Source organism: Notolepis coatsorum (genome assembly GCF_963971535.1).
Source record: "Notolepis coatsorum genome assembly, chromosome: 19".
Taxonomy (NCBI): domain Eukaryota; kingdom Metazoa; phylum Chordata; class Actinopteri; order Aulopiformes; family Paralepididae; genus Notolepis; species Notolepis coatsorum.
The window spans coordinates 34275562-34298479 of record NC_140183.1 but is presented as its reverse complement, the minus strand read 5'-3'; the positions used below and the strand labels follow the sequence as shown (position 1 = coordinate 34298479).

General features: G+C 43.9%; 1 protein-coding gene across 1 annotated transcript in view; it reads left to right on the top strand.

Annotated features, from left to right (window-relative positions):
• The first annotated feature begins 776 nt into the window (after positions 1 to 776).
• Positions 777 to 22918, top strand: part of LOC311246450 (uncharacterized protein) — a 73692-nt gene continuing 51550 nt past the window's right edge. Inside the window, exons 1-2 of the mRNA XM_084336604.1 lie at positions 777 to 941; positions 10667 to 10770. Coding sequence (XP_084192730.1) covers positions 10667 to 10770 — 104 coding nt within the window. The 5' untranslated portion in view covers positions 777 to 941. The remainder of the gene's footprint in view (positions 942 to 10666; positions 10771 to 22918) is intronic.

Here is a 22918-nt window from a genome sequence, read left to right as displayed (position 1 = left end):
CAATAAAAAATCGCGATTTACCCGGTGACTACATGCATCATTGTTTACAATGAACGGTGGGGCTAATCTAAAGGACTGGACACGGACGCGTTAAACTAACCTAAAGTTAGTTGTTCACCAACAATCTACAGACACAAACAAACATGCGCAAAGGCTGACTGATCTGATTGCAGAAGGGAAGGATAAGATAAGATATTCCTTTATTGACAACAAAATATTAACTTCAATAGATGCAGCACTATCGTCATCATCAGTATCATCAACTAACATAATTTACAAGAACAGTAGAGGAGGAAGTTGACACAGGTGTCTGCTGTCTGGGAGGCCCGCGGACCCTCCTGGGCCTCTCTCGCGGACCAAAACTGGTCGGCGCGCACGGACCAACTGGGTATCGTGCGTGGACCAACTGGATAGGTGGTGTCTTGTATTCTACAGGATTTTGTCCCAATCGGCCAATCGGCGCCTCATACAATAGGGTCAGATACATTTAATTTGTGGGGAAACTAAAGCTGTCTTTTTTATTCCCAGGCCACACAAGGGCGCCACATAGCCTCCACACAAAGTCCACTGCTCTGACACATATGACTCATCATTAGTTTCACAATCATTAGGTCTGAAGGAACACACACACACACACACACTCGCACGCACGCACGCACACACACACACACACACGCATACACGCCCTTAACCCAGTTTCTTTTTCCTTCTCCGTCAAACAGGTAAAACAAGCCTGTGCTTTAGTGATTTTTGTCAACATGCTGTAGAAGAGTATACTGACACATCGACAGACACACTCCAGAAAAAAGACAGACATACAGACACACAGACATAGGCTACAGACATTTGAAAGCATTTTCTTCCTTTCCGGTTTCTGTGTGAAGGTTCCAGATCAAGTTTGGCAGTTCGAAGTGCGACACTTGCGTCAGGACAGGTGACAGGTAAGCCAGCGGCTTTTACTGAAATCTGAAAACATGCTCCACAATTTTTTTACTGTTTGCTATTTATTTTCCAGAGTGTGCAAACAAAAATTACATTGAAACAATGAATGTAAAAAAGATTACCAGGTCAGTGAAGCAGAATTAAGGGTCACATACACTATTTAACTGCAGGTGTAAATGTTGCATTGTGTGTTGAGGTTAATGTGGTTGGAATTTCTGTGGTTTAATACAGGGGGTAGAATACCTGTTGGAGTTTGCAGGCAAGACAGACAGACGATACGGACAGACAGACAGACAGACAGACAGACAGACAGACAGACGGACGGACGGACGGACGGACGGACGGACGGACGGACGGACACACACACACACACACACACACACACACACACACACACACACACACACACACACACACACACACACACACACACACACACACACACAGAGAAAGAAACCTGACTGACAGGTAAAGTGTAGGCGGGCTCTGGTGTGTTTGGTGTTGGCCAAGGCTTCAGAAGCACACAACGTTTCACCACCACAGTTGCAGTGACAACAGTATACTGCTTTCCGCAAGGTACTGTAACCTCTTTTGTTTTTATCTCTTTTTCTGCTCTCTCAGTCTCATGTCCATTCCCCTCGGGAGAATCAAGTACATGACAGTACTGTGTACATGTATGAGTATTGATTAACCCTTTCCCAGTGTGGTAGTGAAAGGTTAACCTTCTATAGTGTGGTAGTGAAAGTGTTAACCTTCTGTAGTGTGGTAGTGAAAGTGTTAACCATCTGTAGTGTGGTAGTGAAAGGTTATCCTTTTGTAGTGTGGTAGTGGAAGTGTTAACCTTCTGTAGTGTGGTAGTGAAAGGTTAACCTGTAGTGTGGTAGTGAAAGCGTTAACCTTCTGTAGTGTGGTAGTGAAAGGTTAACCTTCTGTAGTGTGGTAGTGATAGGTTAACCTTCTGTAGTGTGGTAGTGGAAGTGTTAACCTTCTGTAGTGTGGTAGTGAAAGGTTAACCGTCTGTAGTGTGGTAGTGAAAGTGTTAACCTTCTGTAGTGTGGTAGTGAAAGGTTAACCTTCTGTAGTGAGGTAGTGAAAGCGTTAACCTTCTGTAGTGTGGTAGTGAAAGGGTTAACCTTCTGTAGTTGGTAGTGAAAGTGTTAACCGTCTGTATGTGTGGTAGTGAAAGGTTAAGCTTCTGCAGTGTGGTAGTGAAAGGGTTAACCTTATGTAGTGTGGTAGTGAAAGTGTTAACCGTCCGTCTGTAGTGTGGTAAGATAAGATGGTCCTTTATTATTAATCCCCTTGGGGAAATGCAGGTGTCAAAGCAGCATGGGGAAAGAGGTAGAGGGGGAGGAGACATCTCCTTAAATACTCGCCACCTGGTGGCAGCATTAGTGGCTCCGCCTAGAGCGCCCTCTAGTGGAAACAGTTATATATACAGTTAGACAGTTACTTGCAATCCTACATAGAACCTCTAACTTTAACACTCCCACTTAGGGTTGTATAGCACACTGTATAACCTCTTCAAAAACAATTTACAAAGAAAATAATACAATTCAGAACATCAAAAAGAATATGGCAGTCAATATTTACACACCAAACATGACCTCTGCAAATTTCTTCAATTTCAGTTTGGAAACAGGTTTACTCATAGTGTCTGCTACCATGTCGTCCGTTGGACAATAAATCAGTGTCATTCTTTCTTCTCTGATGACAGATCTGATGAAATGATATTTTATATCGACATGTTTACATCTATGTCGGCACACAGGGTTTCTAGCAATCACAATGGTTCCCTGGTTGTCCTCATAAACAACAGACTTCATATATACATAGGTGTCCATCACTTCGAGCAGTTGTTCTAGATAAACACATTTCTGTATTGTCATAGCTAGAACCATACATTCGGCTTCACAAGTTGATAGTGCCCCTGTGGGCTGCTTCTTTCTGAAACACAGCTGTTTATCTGCTGTACCTTTTGAGATAACGAAAAACATGTTTTGATGTAATTCAATGCTCCTCTGGGGGGGTCAGCAAAATGATGTGACAATTTTTACTCACTACAAAACATAGTTCAGGGCGAGTACATGTTGCCAAACAACTGAGGCTACTCACAGCTTCTCTGTACATTTTTACATCAGTCAAAACGTTTCAGGATATTTTCCACATAATTAAATCATTTTGAACATGGTAAATCATTCACCTCTGTATTTAAACATGGGATCCATTTCTGTATTTAAACATGGAATCCACTCAGGTATTTAAACCTGGATTCTACTCCTTCCGTATTTAAACCTGGAATACCCTCCTTCAGCATTTAAACAATTAGCTACGAACCTCACTTTGTACTTGTTGTGGCCTTCAATACCCTCCTTGATTGGATACACCCATTTCCCTCCCACTGGGGCAATACTTACAGGGACTGCTAAGGATTCAATGTCCCCGATGACATCACTGGTGGCCATATTCAAACTCATTTACTAAATGAATGTGTCCAAAACAGTTGTTGAGGTCTTGGATGTGTGTGAGATTATGTGGAAAATTAAGCAGCATTGTATTTTGGTGAAGTGCCCCTTTAATTATGACAGACAAGACAGACAAACATACATACAAGACAGACAGACAGACAGACAGACAGACAGACAGACAGACAGACAGACAGACAGACAGACAGACAGACAGACAGACAGACAGACAGACAGTTTAATCATCTTCCATCTATTAATTTGCTTCGATTTTTCAGGTCTGGTCAATTTGAGCATGGTGTTATTCACAGTCAAAGATAAAAAAAAAAATTTATTGATATTCTCATTTGGTTCATTACAATTGACTCAAAATAAGATTTTCAATCAATCACAGCGCAGATTGATTGATTGAATGAAAATGTTATTAACAGATTGCAGAATGGGTACAATACAGTACGGCTCAATACACACAATTGTTAAGGGTATGCAGACCAGAGAAAGACTTTCGTCTTGTTTACATCAGGGTCCCCCATTTTCAATTCATCATGAATTGTAAGTAAGGGTGCAACTTGCACCGTGCAATCCATTCTTTGTGGATCTAGCCCACAGTATTTCTGACACACATTCCCTGAGATTCATAGATGTCCCTAGAATCAGATACCAAGAACATGCAAATGGACCATATTAAAAAAAAGTCTGTAAATGTGTATTCTACATTCTCATGGAATGAATGTAGAATGAATGAGATACAAAAAAAATTATAAAAAAGAAATTATATTAAAAAAAAAAAGAAAAAAAAGAAAGAAATTTAGTTAATTTCATAACGCGATAATTTGCTGTGTAATTAATTAATCTAATTAACGCGATAAACTGACAGCCCTACTTAATATATCTAAACTATACAAGAGCCACATCTCTTCTTTCCTTAAAGTGGCTTTTATCTTCCTCATTCCTTTAAAGTTACTTTTCCATTATTTAAAGTGACATTTTGTGTGTGTGTGTGTGTGTGTGCGTGTGTGTGTGTGTGTGTGTGTGTGTGTGTGTGTGTGTGTGTGTGTGTGTGTGTGTGTGTGTGTGTGTGTGTGTGTGTGTGTGTGTGTGTGTGTGTGTGTGTGTGTGTGTGTGTGTGTGTGTGTGTGTGTGTGTGTGTGTGTGGGGAAGAAGCTGAGCCGGAGTCTCTCTGTTCTCGTAGCGTGTGCACGGGTGCCTGAGCAATGGAGCAAACGGAGCAGGTGCAACCCCACAATCGAACTTGGGGGAGCAAACGTGTGCTTTTGCACCCCCACTTTTTGATCATATGAAAAATATGACATGTCCCCCCCAATACATCACTGTAAACATAACTGTAACTTTTTTTTATTATTATCTTTTCCCCCCTCCTTTTTCCGTTTTTATCCCATCCCAATGTTAGTCGTTATGCCAATTCCCAATCCCCTTCCTGGTCGTTGCGCACTCTACCCCCTACCGTCGGTCTGGGAGGTTGGAGACTATCACAGTATCACATGCTTCCTCCGACACATGTGTAGCCAGCCAACCGCTTCTTTTCACCAGGGCCCCGTTCCCCGTACCTGGTTCAACTAAGTCGATCAAGATGTCATTATCCAGATTCAGTTAACCCGATGTTTGAAGCCGGGATTTTCCTGTTCCTCGAAGGTGGATTCAGTCTCGTTAACTCAAGCCAGACTTGAGACCCAGGATAAGTGCGCATGCCCGCCTCAGCCGAGAAGGCAGCAAGTGTCGAGAGCAGAGATCCTGATTCTCTAGCGGCATTGATTGATTAATTGATTTAAAACTTTAGTAACATATTGCAGTACGGCTCAATCGCCTCGCCGACAAGTTAAATGCGTTATCTATAGGCTAATTTTAAGTCCCTCATTACCTCAATCAATCAGATTATATTTCTTTAAACTTGCCTGCTGGATTGAATAATCAAATGAGATCTTGCTAGCGAAAATAATTAGTTGAACTGTTATACAGAATAACGATACGGCTCTCTTCCCATTGATTGGTCGATCTTTTACTTATCTCCACTGTGGTCTAACGGGTTCTTCTTTTGACTTTCACGCAGACGACCGGGGTTCGAAACCCGGTCTTTTCCTTCTTTTTGCGATGTAGGAATAATTCAATTTGGTGCACGTTGAGAGCTATATAAAGAATGACATCCTTAATGCATGTAGATTTATAATATTTTAACTTACAACTAGGCTACTTTGGCGTATAATCATTAATATTATATTCCAAAAAATTATATTGGAAACACGGGGATTCAAACACCAGTCGCTGGGTTGGCAGGATTGAGCACTACCGCTGCGCCACTGTGCCAGATGGGATAAATTCATTGTTTATACATTAATGAACGAGAGACCCGTGTTTAGAATATTCTTTATTTTGAATGAAGTTTTCTCTCTTTATCCTCATTCATTAATGTGACGTCAACGGCTCATTCAATTTCTCAAATCCGTCAAACAGCGCATCTCATCAGACATCTTAATCCCAGTTACAATTAAAATAACCACATAATGTGTACATCGCACCGAGCGAGCGCCACGGTATATATAACGTGCATTATTTAGGACAAAGTGAATTTAGTATCAGCATTTTGGGTCTATTTTACATTTCAAAAGCCCCCTCTGGAAGAATGGAGCACAAAAACGTAATTCAGAATGGTATAAAGCAGATCCTAGACTGTGGGAATAATTTCAGGAAACGCGCTGTCACTTTCTTTGCGGGGGCGTGGCTGTGCTTCATCCGGCTAACTTGAACTTAAACCCTGCTTTCGACCAGGCTCAAACTTTTGGATCTGTTGTCATGGTGATTTGGACAATCCAGGTACGGGGAGCCGGAAAGTCCGGCTTAAGTCAGACTTAACCGAAAGTTATCCGGCTAACTCAGTTATCCAGGTACGGGGAACGGGGCCCTGGCAGCGCGGACTCTCACTGGGGGAGTGTAACGTGTGGAAGGGTCACACTACCCCCCCCAGATCCTTCCCTCGCTGTGCAGGCGCCCCGATCAAACTGTAGGAGTCAATGTTTACAATGACCAGGACTCACCCCACCGGCTTTCCCACCCGCTGACACTGCCAATTGTGCCAGTATGGGCAGCCGACCAAGCCAGATGTACCGCAGCTGGATTCGATCCCACTGTCTCTGCGGTGGTAGACAGACGCTTAGTCCGCTGTGCTACCCGGCCGCTCCATAACTATGTAATTTCAATCAAATTAATAATACGCAATGAAAGAACTTGTGCTGATTATAGACACTTAATAGCGAGTTTTTAAGTTTCCAAAGATTGTGACCCCCCGCATTTAGCTCACAATGGTTTGATCAATTGCCTCCCACCCCCAGCACGCAGTCAGTGGTGCATGATGCAGGTAGGCTGAGTGCGTGTGTAAATATCACCGTGACCAAGTCTGTCATTGGTGGCAGACCTTTCCAGTAAGTTGTTCAAACAAAGGATATAATAATAATAATAATAATAATAATAATAATAATAATAATAATAATAATAATAATAATAATAATAATAATAATAATAATAATAATAATAATAATAATAATAATAATAATTAATAATAATAATAATAATAATAATAATAATAATAATAATAATAATAATAATAATAATAATAATAATAATAATAATAATAATAATAATAATACATTCGATTTATAATGCACTCTATATCTGGAAACCAAGTAAAAACAGACTTAAAAACAGACTTTAAAAACATTAGGCAATTAAAGAAACAAGACATAAAGCATAAAAAAGGGATAAAACACACAAGGCATGTATAAAAAGGTTCAAACTAAGGGAAGGCTTTTGTGAAGAGGTATGTTTTAAGTTCTCTTTTAAAGGAAGCTGGTCTGTGGTGCTCTGAGGTAGTCAGGGAGGGCATTCCATAGGCGAGGAGCAGCCGAGCAGAAGGCCCGGTCGCCCAAGGTGTGGAGCTTGGTCCTGGGGGGAAGGAGGCGGTTTGTGTTGGCGGAGCGAAGGTTACAGGTGGAGGGTTCTGGGGTGAGGAGATCTTTGAGGTAGGGGGGAGCGTTTCCGTGGATGCATTGATGGGTCAGAAGGGATATTTTGTATTCAGTCCGGGTGGTGATGGGGAGCCAGTGAAGTGGGTGGAGGATGGGTGTGATGTGGTCGTACTTACGCACTCTCATCAGGATCCTAGCAGCGCTGTTCTGGATGTATTGGAGCCTCTGGAGACTCTTGCTAGGAATCCCGATGAGAAGTGCGTTACAGTAATCCAGCCTGGAGGAGACAAAGGTGTGGACCAGTTTTTCAGCATCTGGGAGGGTGAGTGTGGAACGGATTTTTGAAATGTTCCTGAGGTGGAAAAAGGAGGTTTTGCAAATGTGTTTGATGTGGGTCTCGAAATTTAGGTGGGGGTAAATTTTTACACCAAGATTGGTGACGGTGGATGAGAGGGGAAGGTCATGGCCTGAGAAGGAGATGCTGGTGATGGGGGAAGATTGGATCTGGTGGGGGGTACCAATGAGGATGGCTTCTGTTTTTGAGCTGTTTAACTGTAGGAAGTTTGATTTCATCCACGACTTTATCTCCTCCAGGCAGGAAGTGAGGGTGGATGATGTGGATGGTGATGGCAGGGCTGCAGATGATGGGGGAGAGTCCGTTTTAATGTATAGTTGTGTGTCATCAGCGTAGCAATGGAAAGAGATTCCATGCTGGCTGATGACACGGCCGAGGGGGAGCAGGTAGAGGGTAAAGAGGACGGGGCCGAGGACGGAACCTGTGTGTTTTAGGAGGGGCCGTAGAACACTGGAATCCACTCTGTGTCTTCTGTGCCACCTGCAAGGTTGCAGAGAGGGAGCGCTCTGATGACGTCGTAGCAAGTTTCAAGTTTCTTTAATAGTTGTCATACAGAAGTACAGAATACTTTTATACAAAATGCTTCTTACTGTTTCGCTCCAGAGACTGTGTTAGACAAGATAGTATGAAATAAAATAGTATAGCATGTAAAATAGAAGTAAAAATAGAGGTCACAGTGTTCAGTATAGACATATGTACAATGTTCGATGCAGAATAGAAGTAACTGAGTTACCATACAATATACAATATACTATGCAATGTACTAATATACAATACTATATAGTGCAGAGCAGAAATGGGATGAGGTACAATTTAGGTACAATTTACAGTAAGGTGTGCGAGTTGTAGTGCAAATCCTTTACCAATAAATATAAAGTGTAAAGTGTGTTTAGGTGTTCTAAAGTGTGTAAAGTGGGTGCTGCAGTGAGTTGCCCGTTTAAAGTGAGTGTGTGCGTGTGGATGTGTGTGCTGTGTGCATTTGATGGTTGCTGCATAGTGTTTATTGTTCGTTGAGCAGCCTGATGGCCTGGGGATAGAAGCTCCTTCTGAGTCTTTCTGTGCTCGCCTTAAGACTCCGGTATCGCTTGCCTGACCGCAGCAGTTCAAAGAGGCAGTTGTTCGGGTGGCTGGAGTCCTTGATGATTCTCTTAGCCTTCCCCCTGAACCGCTTGTTGTAAATGTTCTGGAGGGTGGGAAGCCCCCCTCCAATTGTGCGTTCGGCTGAACGTGTCACTCTTTGTAGTCTGCTACGGTCTTGTACAGTGCTATTCCCAAACCAGGAGGTGATGTTGCCAGTCAGGATGCTCTCGATTGTACATGAGTAGAAGTTCCTAAGGATCTTCTGACTGACTTGGAACTTCCTTAGGCGCCTGAGGAAGTAGAGGCGTTGTCGTGCCTTCTTCACAACACTGTCAATGTGTGTGGTCCATGTCAAGTCCTCGGATATGTGGGCTCCGAGGTACTTGAAACTGTTCACTCTCTCAACCGGTGCCCCGTCGATGCTGAGGGGGCTGTAGTCCCTGACCCCCGACCTCCTAAAGTCCACAACCATCTCTTTTGTTTTGCTGACGTTCAGGGAGAGGCTGTTTTCCTGACACCACCACGCCAGATCCTCTACCTCTTCCAGGTAGGCCCTCTCATCGTTTGCAGAAATGAGGCCCATCAGCTAATTTGATGATTGTGTTGTTGTTCCGCTGTGCCACACAGTCATGTGTGTACAGAGAGTAGAGGAGGGGACTCAGAACACAGCCCTGGGGGGCCCCTATGTTGAGGTTGATGGATGAGGAGGTGCAGTTACCTGCTCTCACCACCTGGGGTCTTCCCGTCAGGAAGTCCAAGACCCACTGGTAGAGGTCATAGTTCAAGCCCAGGTCCCTGAGCTTGGCTACGAGTTTGGAGGGGACTATGGTATTGAATGCTGAGCTGTAGTCGATTAATAGCATTCTCACATAGTTCCCCTGCCTCTTGTCCAGGTGTGATGCTGCTGTGTGCAGCACATGGGCTATGGCGTCCTCCGTGGACCAGTTGGGGCGATATGCAAATTGCAGGGGGTCCAGGTTGATGGGGAGGGAGGAACAGATGTAGCCCTTCACAAGCTTCTCAAAGCACTTCATGGCTATGGAGGTGAGAGCTACAGGGCATGCAAAGTACATTTTTCTGGGGGGGATTATTACAGGATAGGCATGTGTCAATGATTAGCAACAACACAGATTTTGATGGATTTTTTTGTAATGTCAGATTTAACAACAACTCTTTTCAGAAAAGTGGGAGTATTTCATTTTTTATCTGACATTACAAAAAAATCTAAAAATAAAAATGGTTATGATCAGGGCTGAAGTTGAATAAAAGATGTATGACTGTAGTGATCTCCTGGTTGTTCCCCACTTAGGTTATCTAACTATCGCGCCGTCGCAACTAGAAACACTGGCCTGGCCTGCTTCTAAGTTCAGTGGCCTGACTGCAATTTGTTTTATTTATTAATATATTATAAAAATATATATATTTTTTAAGTACCACCAGCAGTACCACTAGTATATCGGCATTGGCCATTGAAAAACCCATATCGGTCAACCACTAATGCACACATGTGGGGGGAGGGGGCTCTGTGCAAAGCAGAGGCAACAGTTTGGACACCCTCCCTCTGGAATGTCCTCCCCAGCCACATCTGAACTGCCAACACCGTACTGTCCTTTAAAACAGCCCTTTCACTCTTGCTTTCGACCATTAACTGTTTTTTGTTTGTTTTGTCTATGGGGACCTTTTCTCCTCAAATAATTTTGTCAATCAATCAATCAATCAATCAGCCCTATCTTTTCTTTCTCTAATTTCCTCTGCTCTCCTCTTTCCCTCTCTTTTCTCCCCACTCCCCTCCTCTCTCCTCCTCCTCTCTCCTCTCTCCTCTCCCCTCCTCTCTCCTCCTCCTCCAGATGTCTGTGTTGCAAAGGTCTTCAGAGGCTCCTGTGCCGAAGCCCAGAAACCGCTACAGGCGGGACGGAGTAAACACGCTGCCGCTGCAGCCGTCAACAGAGAGGTATGTCCACCATTCACCATCAAGACAGGAGGTGTGGTCGCTCATCCCGATTGGTCACACTGGATCACCAATCAGAATTGGACAAAATAAATAGTATTCTGACACGTTTGTGCGAGTCCAAACGGCAATGACGAGATTCTAGTTGTTCGTGTTTGGAGTTTGTAAAACCTTTCAGGAGGAGAGCTTCTAGTAATTGAAGTGACCTCAACGTGCCATTACTCACAGCCAGCCCAGTACATAGGTGATACTCAAAGACTCCATCGGCCTGAGGAAATTAATGGGTTATTGAAGAGCTTCGTCTGTGGTTCACACAGGCTCTGTAGGGAATGTCCAGATATCACTTTCTTTCAGATGTTGTCTACTTACATATGAGTACTTGCCAATACAGGGTACTGATATGAGTACTTAATAAAACCATTACAGTTCTAACGATTACTTTGAAAACATGTTTTATTTTAATCAGATGTTCCTCACTTTCTGACTGTAACCAATTACAACATGATGCTGATGCTCACAATTTAAAGGAAAACTCCAACATTTTGGGAAATTAGCTTATTTAACATCTTCCCTGGAGTTAGACAAAAAGTTACATACCTTTTTTGTCTCTCTGCATGCATTAGGCTTAGGGAACGCCTGCACCGTTAGCGTAGCTTAGCTTCATCACTGGAAGTGGGTCAGACCTTTACCCTGAAGTTCCCTACAGTCCCCTACAGTCACGAAATACACTCCAAATACAACTCCAAAACGTTCCTGTAAACATGTTGTGACCTGTGTATTTACCACGTGGAGAAATAAAAAATTATTGAATTCGACATTTACGTTTTCTAAGCAAATATACTCTGAACTATTTTTTGCCGAACCACTCCTCTCTGGGCTCAGTGATTTCACGTCACCAGTGCTACTTTCTAGTCGTGAGGCCAGTGTTTGTTTACATTTTCATTTCATTCAAAGGTAGTGTATGTGAAGTGTATGGATACCATGACTGTGGTAAGTTTTCATTTATGTTTTTAGATGGAAGGCTGTATTCCATCTGTCTAACGTTAGCGAATATTGTGAGATTGATGAATAGGACAGTCACAACCTTGCTGGACTATCGACCTAGTTAGCCCCTTTCATGACTGCGATGCACGGCTACAGGGTTTGGGCGAGTGAATCCACACTCGTGGTATTATTATAACTCATTTATTGTGTAACGCTAGCCCCTTAAAACCTACCACAGTCATGGTATCCATAAACTTCAATCGGTTCGGTATATTTGCTTAGAAAACGTAAATGTCGGGGACTTCCGGTATGAGAGCAGACGGGTAACACACGTGCGGTAGAGCTCCTGGTCAAATGAGCGAAAAAACGGATAAAAAAGGACCCGAAAAGTGATTAAAAATGAAAATGCACACGAGAAGTAAGGAAGAGACAACGATTGTGAAGGAAAGAGAAATGGAGAACACACGAGAAGAGGAGAATTTGAAGAAACAAGAGTCCCCGAAGCGAAGCCGAGAAGAGACAGTGCTATTCCCAAACCAGGAGGTGATGTTGCCGGTCAAGATGCTCTCTATTGTACATGAGTAGAAGTTCTTAAGGATCTTCTGGCTGACTTGGAACTTCCTTAGGCGCCTGAGGAAGTAGAGGCGTTGTCGTGCCTTCTTCACAACACTGTTAATGTGTGTGGTCCATGTCAAGTCCTCGGATATGTAGGCTCCGAGGTACTTAAAGCTGTTGACTCTCTCAACCGGTGCCCCGTCGATGCTGAGGGGGCTGTAGTCCTTGACCCCCGACCTCCTGAAGTCCACAATCATCTCCTTTGTTTTGCTGACGTTCAGGGAGAGGCTGTTTTCCTGGCACCATCCCGCCAGGACCTTGACCTCTTCCAGGTAGGCCCTCTCGTCGTTGGCAGAGATCAGGCCCACCACCACTGTGTCGTCAGCAAATTTGACGATTGTATTGCTACTCCGCTGAGCCACACAGTCGTGTGTGTACAGGGAGTAGAGGAGGGGACTCAGAACACAGCCCTGGGGGGCCCCTATGTTGAGGGTGAATTGTACCTAAACTGTAAATTGTACCTAAAATTGTACCTCATCCCATTTCTGCTTTGCACTAGATAGTACTGTACATTAGTACACTGCATAGTATTGTGTATTGTATATTATATGGTAACTCAGAACATTGTACATATGTCTATACCGAACACTGTGACCTCATTTTCTTCTTCTAAATTCATGCTATATTATGTTATTATGTTATTTGATACTATCTTGTCTAGCACAGTCTCTGGAGCGTAACAGTAAGAAGCATTTTGTATGAAAGTATTCTGTACTTCTGTATGACAACTATTAAAGAACTTGAACTTGAACTTGAAGAAGGGGGAGGTCCCGCTGAGGCAGACACGGGAATGCCAGGATGGGCCGTGGTCATGCAGGCCGGGATATTGGAGAACATAACAGCGGCGATAAAACTGAACACGGACACGATAAGGAATGATATTGGGAAGTTACGGGAGGAATTGAGGAAGGAACAGGAGGACTTCAGAGGTGAAATGAATACAGAACTCAAAAGGGTGGATGAGAAGATGGCGGAACAGGACAGAAACGTGACCGAGTTACAGACTAGAACGGCGCAAGCGGAGGAATGGAACACAGAGATACACGAGGTATTAACATGTGCGATACAAAAACAAGAACAGATGGAGACAAAGATATCGGACATGGAGGGGAGGTCACGGAGAAATAACATCAGAATATGGGGATTGAAAGAAGGAGTCGAAGGGGAATCGGTGACCCAATATGTAGAAAAGCTTATCAAAGAGCAATTGAAGGAGACGGGACTGGAAAAAATGGAGATTCAGAGGGCCCACAGGGCGTTGGCTCCGAGACCGAAACCGGACAGACCTCCGAGAGCGGTGATTATTAACTTTCTGAGATTTGAGATTAAGGAACTGATACTCAGAACCGCGTGGACCAAGAAGATAGAAATCGAAGGGAAAAGACTATCGTTTGATCACGATTACTCGACAGTGGTAGCAATAACACGCAGGTCCTACGCGGGACTGAAGAGAATTCTGAAAGAAAACGGAATGAGATTCCAATCACCCATGACCTCGCTAAGGATTCACTGGGAGGAAGGGACGGTGACGTACGCGACGGCGCGGGAGGCGGCGCAGGAGATGAGACGACGGGGGATGCAGATGGCGGAGGACGGAGAAGGAAGGAGACAGGAGGACCAGACGCGGAGCCTGCAGCAGAGATTGGAGGGGGCACGCAGATGGACCAGAGTAGGAGACCGAAACCAGGGAGAGGAGGGAGGAAAGAGGAGAAGGCCGAGGTGAGACGTGACAGACCGAGGGCGGAGACGGACGAGGAGGCCAGAGACGGAGAAGGAGGGGAGAGGAGGCGGGAGGAGGCGAACGGATGAGTACACGCACAAGAGATTGAAAAAACTATCCAAATAGAGACAAAATATAGAAACTGAAATAACATATGCATAAACACACATTCCCAGGTAGAGGCAGGATATAGGAATGAACATAACGTATACATGGACACATAATACACATGCTGATGGAGGAAATAAATGGAAATATAACTAGGTATGATAGACGGGACACAGAACATACTGAAACAAATACATAGACACACGCTGCGAGTAACACAGTTGGAAGGGATTAAGGGGATAAATGGACATCACATAGAAAATAGAGGGGAGGAAAAGAAAGTAAAAAGGGGTACACAGGAGACACCACACACGGGTTTGGGAGGAAGGAGGGACATTGGAACATATGAGACACATTGAGAGGGACCTAGGAAATGAGGGTCTTTGGTCAGAATGAAGGACAGAGCGCTTTTGACCAGGAGCTCGACAGCAAAAAAAAAACAGTAAGAAAACTGGACAAATATGACGAGCGGTTGGGGGTAAAGGCTTCAAACCCCCAAGCCGTCAGGAGGAGGCCTCTCACTAGGAGAGCAATTACTCCTCACCCACCAGCAGGGGACAGGGGGGGACACAGAGACCCCCCGAACGCCTTGGGAGCACTTTATGTAAAGTTTATGTTTTTTATTTATGTTAATCATTATATGTATTCGGTGAAGAGAGCGGAGGCTCCAACCGGAGGGGGGAATGAATGTGACATGGGGGGGACTGACAGACGAAAGAAGAATAAAGATGACAATGGTTAAAGGTATAAAAATGATGTCGTTAAACGTTAATGGAATGAATAATGCGATAAAGAGGGGCAAAGTGATGTTGAAATGTAAAAAAAGTGAGATGGAAGTGATTTTTCTGCAGGAGACACATTTGGTAGCACAGGATCATGAGAAACTGAAGAGATTTGGATATGAAAATGCATACTATAGTTCCTTTAAACGGAACCCGAGGAGAGGAGTAATCACGTTAATCAAAAACACAGTCAAATTTGAATTGATCAAGGAAGTAAGAGACAAGGAGGGAAGGTTTGTTCTGGTGAAGGGGAAAATGGAGGGCCAAATGGTTACGTTAGTGAATGTTTATGCACCCCCAGAGAGTGAGAGGGATTTATATGAGACCATTTTTGATATGATAGTGATGGAACTAGAAGGGATATTGATATGCGCGGGAGATTTTAATGTAGTACTGAATCACGACCTAGACACCACGAGTACTAGAAAAGGACGAGCACCCATCAGTAGATATATGAATATTCAGATGATGGAAATGGGAATTACAGATGTTTGGAGGGGGATGCACGCCATGGACAGGGAATACACACATTACTCACACCCACACGTGACATATGCGAGAATAGACTATTTTTTGATGACGACGGGGGACAGTTACAGGGTACGGGAGAGCAGAATAGGAGTAGCGGACATATCGGATCACAGTGCCATATATCTGACAGTAGATCTAGAAGGGAGACGGAGGAACACGATCTGGAGACTAAATGTAGGAATACTAAATAACAAGGGGGTGGTGAGTCAGATCAAGGAGGAGATAGCCAGGTATAAGGAGGAAAATGACAACGGGACGGTAGACCCGAACATTCTATGGGACACACTGAAGGTGGTGATAAGGGGGAAATTGATGGAGAAGATAGCAATGCTGAAGAAAGCCAGAACGGAGACATATCACAATCTGATAGGGAAGCTGAAGGATCTAGAGGGGAGACACCAGATATCAAAAGAACAGGGAACGCTCGGAGAAATCAAAGAAGTAAAGGCCAGGATAAATAGGGAATTATTGACGGAAATAGAAAAGAAAGCGAGGTTTATGAAACAAACGTACTATGAAGGGGGACCAAAAGCGACCAGACTGTTGGCTAGGAGAATTAGGACGCAACAGAAGTTGAACACGATACACACAATAAGGGATACAAAGACTAATGAAATATTGAGAGACCCAGCGGAAGTAGAGAGGACATTTAGAGAATACTATGAGAAACTATACACACAGCCAAAAGCAGCGGGAGAAGAGGAAATAGAAGCATATCTGGAGAAGCTAGAGCTACCATCGATAGGGAAAGAACAGAATGAAGAATTAAATAAAATAATTACGGAACGAGAACTGGAAGAGGCAATTAGTAGAGCTAAAAACAACAAGTCTCCGGGGAGCGACGGATTCCCATTGGAATTCTACAAGACATTTAGAACTGAATTAGCACCCATGTTAGGGGCGGCGTTCAGACACACGATGGAAGAGGGAAAAATGCCCCCCTCGTGGAAGGAAGCCATAATCACCACGATACCGAAGGAAGGAAAGGATAGAGAATTATGTAGTAGTTTCAGACCTGTGTCCATACTCAACGTGGATTACAAGATGTATACATCGATAATATCAAAGAGATTTGAGACGTTTATGCCAGACATTATAGATGAAGATCAAACTGGATTTATTAAAGGGAGACAGACACAGGACAACGTGAGAAAGACATTACACATAGTAGAGGAGATACAAAAACAAGGAGGTAGCGCGGTACTGATTAGCCTAGATGCAGAAAAAGCATTCGACAGTGTGAGCTGGACATTTTTATATAAAACATTGATGAGGTTCGGACTGAACGGGAGGGCGATGAAGATGATCAAGGCGCTATATCAAGAACCGACAGCGAGGGTTAAGGTGAATGGCAGCTTGACAGATAGAATCAGATTAGAGAGGGCTACCAGACAGGGATGTTGTCTCTCACCGACGCTCTTCGCCGCTTTCATAGAACCACTGGCACAACTGATCAGACAGACCGAGGACATTAAGGGAGTAAGGATAAAGGGAACGGAATATAAACTAGGCCTATTTGCGGACGACGTGATAGTATACATGAGGCAACCAGACAAGAGCTTCCCAGCACTGATGGATCTACTGAAGGAATATGGCCACTACTCAGGTTACAAACTAAACGTGACAAAGACACAGACCTTAGCATGGAACTATACCCCAACGACGGAAATTAGGGAACAGTACGGGATAAGATGGGACATGGACAAAATTAAATACTTAGGGGTGAACATCACGAGAGGGGTGGAGAAACTATATGAGGCGAACTATACACAGATAAATCAGAACATCAAGAGAGACTTAGAGAGATGGACAGTAATGCCCTTGGACTTCAATTCAAGAATAGAGGTCATTAAAATGAACATACTATCAAGGTTACTGTACCTATTCCAGTCACTACCAATACAAATACCACAGAATCAATTCAGGGAGTGGGACAGACTGATATCGAGGTTCATATGGGCGGGGAGAAGACCACGGGTCAGATATAAAACACTACAACTACCAAAGGAAGAGGGAGGGATGGCAGTACCCAGCCTACAAGATTATTACTATGCAGCACAACTGAGAGCAGTGACGTGCTGGTGTAACGACAGATATGAGGCAAGATGGAAAGACATTGAAAAAGAAGGGGAGGGATACAAGGTACAAGCTCTGGTGGGAGATAGGGACTATTAGATCCAATCACCAAATACACCTTGACCATATGGAACAGAGTAATAAAAACACACAAATTGGAGAAGCAGTCAGGGGTCCTGAGATGGGTAGCACATGACAAGAGATTCAAACCAGGGAGGTTAGACCATGGATTCAGAAGGTGGGAGAGGGGGGGACAACAGCGATATGCAAAATGATAGAGAAGGGGGAAATGCAGACACTACAAAAATTAAAGGAGAAATTTGGACTAGAAAACAGGGACCACTTCAGATATCTACAGGTTAGAGACTACTACAACAAAGAAATAAGGGGGGCCAAAGACGAAGAACAGAATGGAATAATAAAGATGATAGTATGGGCATACGAAGGGGGGCAAGGAAGAGTAATATCAGCAATATACCGGGCTATAATGAACAGCAAGGGACACACGACCGATTACATAAGGGAGAAATGGGAGAGAGAGCTAGAGATAGAAATAACAGGGAAGGAATGGGGGAACATATGCGAGGTACAACATTCAACAACAGGATCGAGGATATGGAAAGAGTTTGGATGGAAAAACATAATCAGATTCTTTATAACCCCAGAACTGAAGGGAAAATATGCACCAACACAAAGAGCTTGCTGGAGGATGTGTGGGAAGGAGGGGGCAAATCACACACACATATTCTGGGGATGTCAGAAGCTGAAGGGGTATTGGGAGGAGATAGGGGAGGCAATGATCAGAATACTAGGATACGGATTACCACAAACAGGACTGGTGCTTTACTTAGGAGACCTGACACACGAGGGAATACAAGGGGGGGACAAATATTTAATAAAGATAATGTTGATAGCGGCCAGAAAAGCAATAACGAGACTGTGGTACAAGGAAGACCCACCGACAATAGCACAATGGGTAGGAATAGTGGAAGAGATACAGGATATGGAGAGGATAACACACATGCTGAGGTTACAGGAAGAGAAATTTGGGGAAAGATGGGGAAAGTGGGAGGACTATAAGGGGAACGAAAACGACATCACAGAGGAAGAAACAAATGCAACACAAGAGGGAGAAGGGTAAAGGAGGAAAGAGGTTCAAGGAGGGTCTCTGAACCCATGTCACACATTTTTGCTTTAGTTAGTATTCTCTATCTCTATCATTTGGGTAGGACGATTGCTTTATGTTTTTTCAATTTATTATTTATGTCTGTGGAAATTTTGCTTAAGTCGGTATTTATTATTTCTGTATTTGGGTATTACATTTTTTCTTTTTTATTTTTTTTCTTTATAATTTGTCTGTTTAACGGTGTTGTACATTATGTCTATATAATATGTACCTGGAAGACCGACTGAGAGGATAATAATATTCAAATATGATGTTGTTTGTATGCTTGTAATACAAAAATGCAAATAAAAATTGAGTTAAAAAAAAAAAAAAAACGTAAATGTCGAATTAAATTATTTTTTATTTCTCCATGTGGTAAATACACAGGTCACAACATGTTTACAGGAACGTTTTGGAGTTGTATTTGGAGTGTATTTCGTGACTGTAGGGGACTGTAGGGAACTTCAGGATAAAGGTCTGACCCACTTCCAGTGATGAAGCTAAGCTACGCTAACGGTGCGGGTGTTCCCTAAGCCTAATGCATGCAGAGAGACAAAAAAGGTATGTATCTTCTTGTCTAACTCCAGGGAAGATGTTAAATAAGCTAATTTCCCAAAATGTTGGAGTTTTCCTGTTTAAGTTAAAATAATATAAATATAATAAAAATGTTAACATTAAATGTAGTGTTTTCCTGAACAAACATGAGTACTTGTATTGGAGTAGTTTTACGAGTACATGAGCATACAGTAGTATCGGACCCGATGGTATCGGTCTTACGGCTGGAGGGGGACATCACGTCTCCTGGTAGGAGATATCATGCCCAGTATCTGTCTTGGCTACGGCTGGAGGTGGATATCACGACTCCTGGTAGGAGATATCATGCCCAGTATCTGTCTTGGCTACGGCTGGAGGGGGACATCACGTCTCCTGGTAGGAGATATCATGCACAGTATCTGTCTTGGCTACGGCTGGAGGTGGATATCACGACTCCTGGTAGGAGATATCATGCCCAGTATCTGTCTTGGCTACGGCTGGAGGTGGATATCACTACTCCTGGTAGGAGATATCATGCCCAGTATCTGTCTTGGCTATGGCTGGAGGGGTACATCACGTCTCCTGGTAGGAGATATCATGCCCAGTATCTGTCTTGGCTATGGCTGGAGGGGGACATCACGTCTCCTGGTAGGAGATATCATGCCCAGTATCGGTCTTGGCTACGGGTGGAGGTGGACATCACATCTCCTGGTAGGAGATATCATACTACTACTCATTTACCGGCCACCTAAACCAAACTCACTTTTTATTCCAGAACGGCACGATCTCCTCGCAACACTTTCTACTACTTCCACCAACATCCTAATTTTAGGGGACATAAATATTCACGTCGACACCCCCTCCTCCCCCCTGCATCTGAACTACTATTGGACTGCCTCCACCTCACACAGCTTGATGTCCCAACACACAATAGGGGACACACACTCGGTCTGGTCATCAGTGACTCTGCCCTGATCAGCAACCTGCTGGTATATGAGATGGATGTGTCTGACCACAGGGTCATCTCAATGGAGCTGCCATTCCCCTCCCCCCACAACAAGCCCAAACGCCAAATTAATTTCAGGAACATCAAAAACATTAGCCCTGACGCCATAGCCCTGGACCTCCATCATCATATCTCCTCTGCAACCCCTTCATCTGCCACTGAGTCAGTTGACCTGTACAACAACAGCCTGACCCGGCTCCGGATCCTCACGCCCCTGTCAAAATAAAACATTTCTCTTTCTCTAGTCCTCCCCCTTGTTTTACCAGTGAGCTGCGGAAATTGAAGGCAGCAGACCGTGTCCTTGAGTGCCGTTCCAATGCGTCAGGGCTCACTGTCCACAGACAGGCTTTTACAGAGACCATTGGAAGGTCTATACAAAGGCCCTCAGAGATGCACTGTCAAGTTTCTATTCCAACATTATCAGCCCCAGTAACTCCAAGCTACTTTTCTCCACCATAAATCTCCTCAAACCACAATCAGCCACTCACAGTGACACCCCTTGACCCCTTCCCCACAGCCCTTGTAAAAAACCATATAACTGCCATAAGTCCCCTTATCACCACAGCCATTAACACATTGTGCGCCATAAACGCCGTAAGTCGTTATTGCCCGCCATGTGTTGAACGCCAACAACAGCGTAAATCGTTTTTGGGATCAATATTTCATTTTTTCGCCATGGCATTCATAATTCATCCAGCCTCCCTCCGGACAGCAGCGGCACCCTGTCTGAGATTGCAACGCCTCAATACCGCCGCCTGGTGGATGGTCGGGCGAGTTACACTCACGTCAAACCGGAAGTGGCGGTCGGTGCATCAAGGAAATCCCTCCGGCAGTCATATCTTGTTACGGGACTCCAGACAAACACTCGAGTGCATTTGGATCGCTTTCTAAACGCAATAATCGATATGATTTCGGCGTTTATTGCGCCATACAAACCGGAAATGGATCTAGGAGATCGGCGTCAAATAATTGGGATCTTTTTCCTCCAGTCTCATCGGCGAACGGTAAGAGGACACTAACGTTATTTTCAGCCCGATTGTCCATTTCTTTGTTTGCAATCAGTCTGATCAATATATCAACCCATACTAAATAAAGCCGTTACTGACGATCAAGGAATTATAAACGACCCCCCCCCCCCCTTTCCTTCACGATGATGAAGCATAATGTATACCGATCATATACATTTGAATTTTTTAATATAGCGTGTATAGGAAAGAAATACCAATCGATAATCTATCATATGCGTCAGGGCCTATAACTAGCGTTTTTGGAATTACAGCAGAAAAGCTTAAAAACATACTTATATTCTTGAAGGTATTAACTCAACAATGTATGAATGAAAAAATATAACGTTCCCACATCCGGAACGATAGATAATCGATGTTGAATGGGCCATAGTAATGTCAATATAGCAATACAATTTAAAAAGTTATAGCCCTGCAAAGAAGGTAAACATCTCCATAGGGTTACAGTGCTGGCAGACTGGGTACAATGATGGGCACAATGCCCGGCGCCCAATGTGTTAACCAATCCCTCCAAGCCGGCCATGTTCCACCTGCTTTAAAATTAGCATCACACCCCTCCTGAAAAAACCCACCCTTGACCCGGAAGTTCATGCCAACTACAGGCCCATCTCCAACCTGCCCTTTCTCTCCAAGGTGCTGGAAAATGTAGTGGCCGCTCAACTTCACCAACATCTCAAACACCATAACCTATTCGAGAAATTTCAGTCAGGGTTCCGCTCAGCCCACAGCACAGAAACAGTGCTGGTCAGGGTCACTAATGACCTTTTGATGGCTTCTGACAATGGTTCCTCCTCCCTCCTCATCCTCCTGAACTTATCAGCAGCCTTCGACACAGTCGACCACACCATCCTCCTCGACCGTCTTCATTCCACCATAGGACTCTCCGACTCTGCACTCCAGAGTGTAACCACAGGTCTGAGAAGAGGACCTGCACATTTTACTCGTTCCCGAAACTCCTCTACATGCCCGATTTAAAATGGTTCATGACAGTAAACATTGCTAACGTCTAGTACATTTAGCTAGGTAACGTTAGCTAGCTAGCTAGCTAGCTTGGTATCAGCTGGCCGTGACAGGGATTAGGAGACAGCACTACAACAACAGGCTGCCTACTGAACAACAGGCTGCCTACTGGTAACTGTAGTTCTTTTTTCACAACAAATTAAAAACCTTATAACTACCTTTATTTCAACCAAAAATACTTAAACAATAATGTTAGTGGTAGAAGGGAACTAATTTTGTGCAAAGATGGAAGCTTTTCAATTTCCATGCGGCAGAATTCTTACAATAGCCGATAATCCATTTTCCCAATGATGAATCCCTATACGGGTGGAACAACCAGTGACATCAGACTACACCTCCCTATAACCAGCATCACCTTTTCCACCAGAACCTCCCCCTCTCACCTGTAATCACCAACCTGGGTGTAAAAATGGACCCCCACCTGACCTTTGACTCCCACATTAAACACCTGTGCAAAACCTCAAAAAAAATCAGAAATATAGCCAGACTCCGTCCCACACTCACCCTGCCAGATGCCTAAAAACTTGTTCACGCCTTTGTCTCCTCAAGGCTTGACTACTGCAACGCACTGCTCATCGGGGTCCC